The following is a 1447-nucleotide window of genomic DNA, read 5'->3' as shown; positions in this document are numbered from 1 at the left end:
TATTTACAGATTGATGAACATCTTTTAAAACATGGAGTTTACTTGGATCGTTATTTCTACATATATCTCTTCTTTTTCAGGTAATACACCACTGTGTCTTGCTGTTCAAAGCGGACATGTAGATGATGTTAAGATGCTTATAGACAGAGGTGCCAACGTTAATGCTAAAACTCGGGATGGCACAACTCCGCTTCACGATGCAATTAAAAAGAAGAAAATAGAAATTGCTGAAGTACTTTTAAATCATGGAGCTAACGTTAACGCCACTAACGATGACGGTATAACTTTTTTTTATTGCAGCTGAGAAAGGATATTTACAGATTGATGAACATCTTTTAAAACATGGAGTTTTATTGGAGAGTTAATTCTACATATATCTCTTCTTTTTCAGGTGTTACACCATTATGTCTTGCTGTTAAAAACAGACATGTAAAAGTTGTTACGATGCTGTTAGACAGAGGTGCTAACATTAATTCTATATCATATAAGATTTATCATGACCTTTATCGTGGCATCAATGGTTATGAACCAGTTGCTGAGATTCTTACACAGCATATAGTTAAGATGAAAACTGCAAATTTCTACGTAAGTGAACAATTATTGTCAATGAGTAGCAATTATGAAATAAGATATTTACAGGATATATGTGAAAAGAAGTAGTAGTCATGAAGAATGAGAAACTTAGTAATTGTAACATTTCATTTTATGATATCTTGATAAAAGATACAAGTCCATTAGCAATATATATGAGAAATGAAAATGTAGTGCAGGTTCTAAGATCAGACGATTATAAAACAAAATTTCCAATATACACTAGCATGATAAAAAATAAGTTTAGAAAAGGTATGGAAAGGAAAGAACAAGGCACTAAAATTTTCTATTTTTTCTGTAATTTCCCTGAGCTACCACATGAGTGTATTGAACAAATATTTAGTTACCTAAGTGATGACGTAAGAATTTTAATATATACTTGTAAGTCTGTTAGTGTCAGTAATCTTAATACTGATATTAATGATGTAACAATTACCTCAAATACATCTAAAGTGCTATGTGTGTAAGTTAAGGAAGAACGAACTACTTTAAACATGAAATAACAGCTATAAAAATTTAAAGATTATTATTTTATTTTATAAATACAGATTACTATCTTATTTTAAAATTATATTTTTGTAAGAGTTTATCGTATTTTACTTTTTTCAAAGTCGGTTTTTACGTTTATATTCTCTTGGATATGTTTTCTTATGATGAATCCAAGAAAAACTAGGCTGTTTTATATCTCTCACTTTTGCAAACTTTGTCAGATTTTATAACATTTGTACAACGAAAAATTTATACACATTAATCCGATGATACTCTTTCATTGAACAGAGTGTAACACGTGTAATTGCTTTTATTAATTTAAAAAATAAAATTAGATTGGAAAACTTTGAATCAATCTTTGTTTTTA

The 1447-nt window shown here is 28.9% G+C and overlaps 1 protein-coding gene across 1 annotated transcript; it reads left to right on the top strand.

The window, feature by feature from the left end:
* Positions 1–17: 17 nt before the first annotated feature.
* On the top strand, positions 18–1431 carry LOC109863397 (ankyrin-1-like). The gene is made up of 2 exons (XM_020443656.1): positions 18–278; positions 392–1431. The coding sequence occupies exons 1-2, from the start codon at positions 32–34 to the stop codon at positions 658–660; spliced, it is 516 nt and encodes a 171-aa protein (XP_020299245.1). The 5' UTR covers positions 18–31; the 3' UTR covers positions 661–1431.
* Positions 1432–1447: the final 16 nt, after the last annotated feature.

This window comes from Pseudomyrmex gracilis, unplaced genomic scaffold (assembly GCF_002006095.1).
Source record: "Pseudomyrmex gracilis isolate BER0280 unplaced genomic scaffold, ASM200609v1 scaffold_4678, whole genome shotgun sequence".
Classification (NCBI taxonomy): Eukaryota; Metazoa; Arthropoda; class Insecta; order Hymenoptera; family Formicidae; genus Pseudomyrmex; species Pseudomyrmex gracilis.
Note: the sequence above shows the minus strand (reverse complement) of the source record. Positions and strands in the feature narration are given on the sequence as shown.

Coding starts and splice junctions, on each gene's coding strand:
- LOC109863397 (XM_020443656.1), top strand. CDS start 32: ATGGAGTTTACTTGGATCGTTATTTCTACATATATCTCTTCTTTTTCA. Junction 279..391: donor TAACGCCACTAACGATGACG/GTATAACTTTTT, acceptor CTTCTTTTTCAG/GTGTTACACCATTATGTCTT.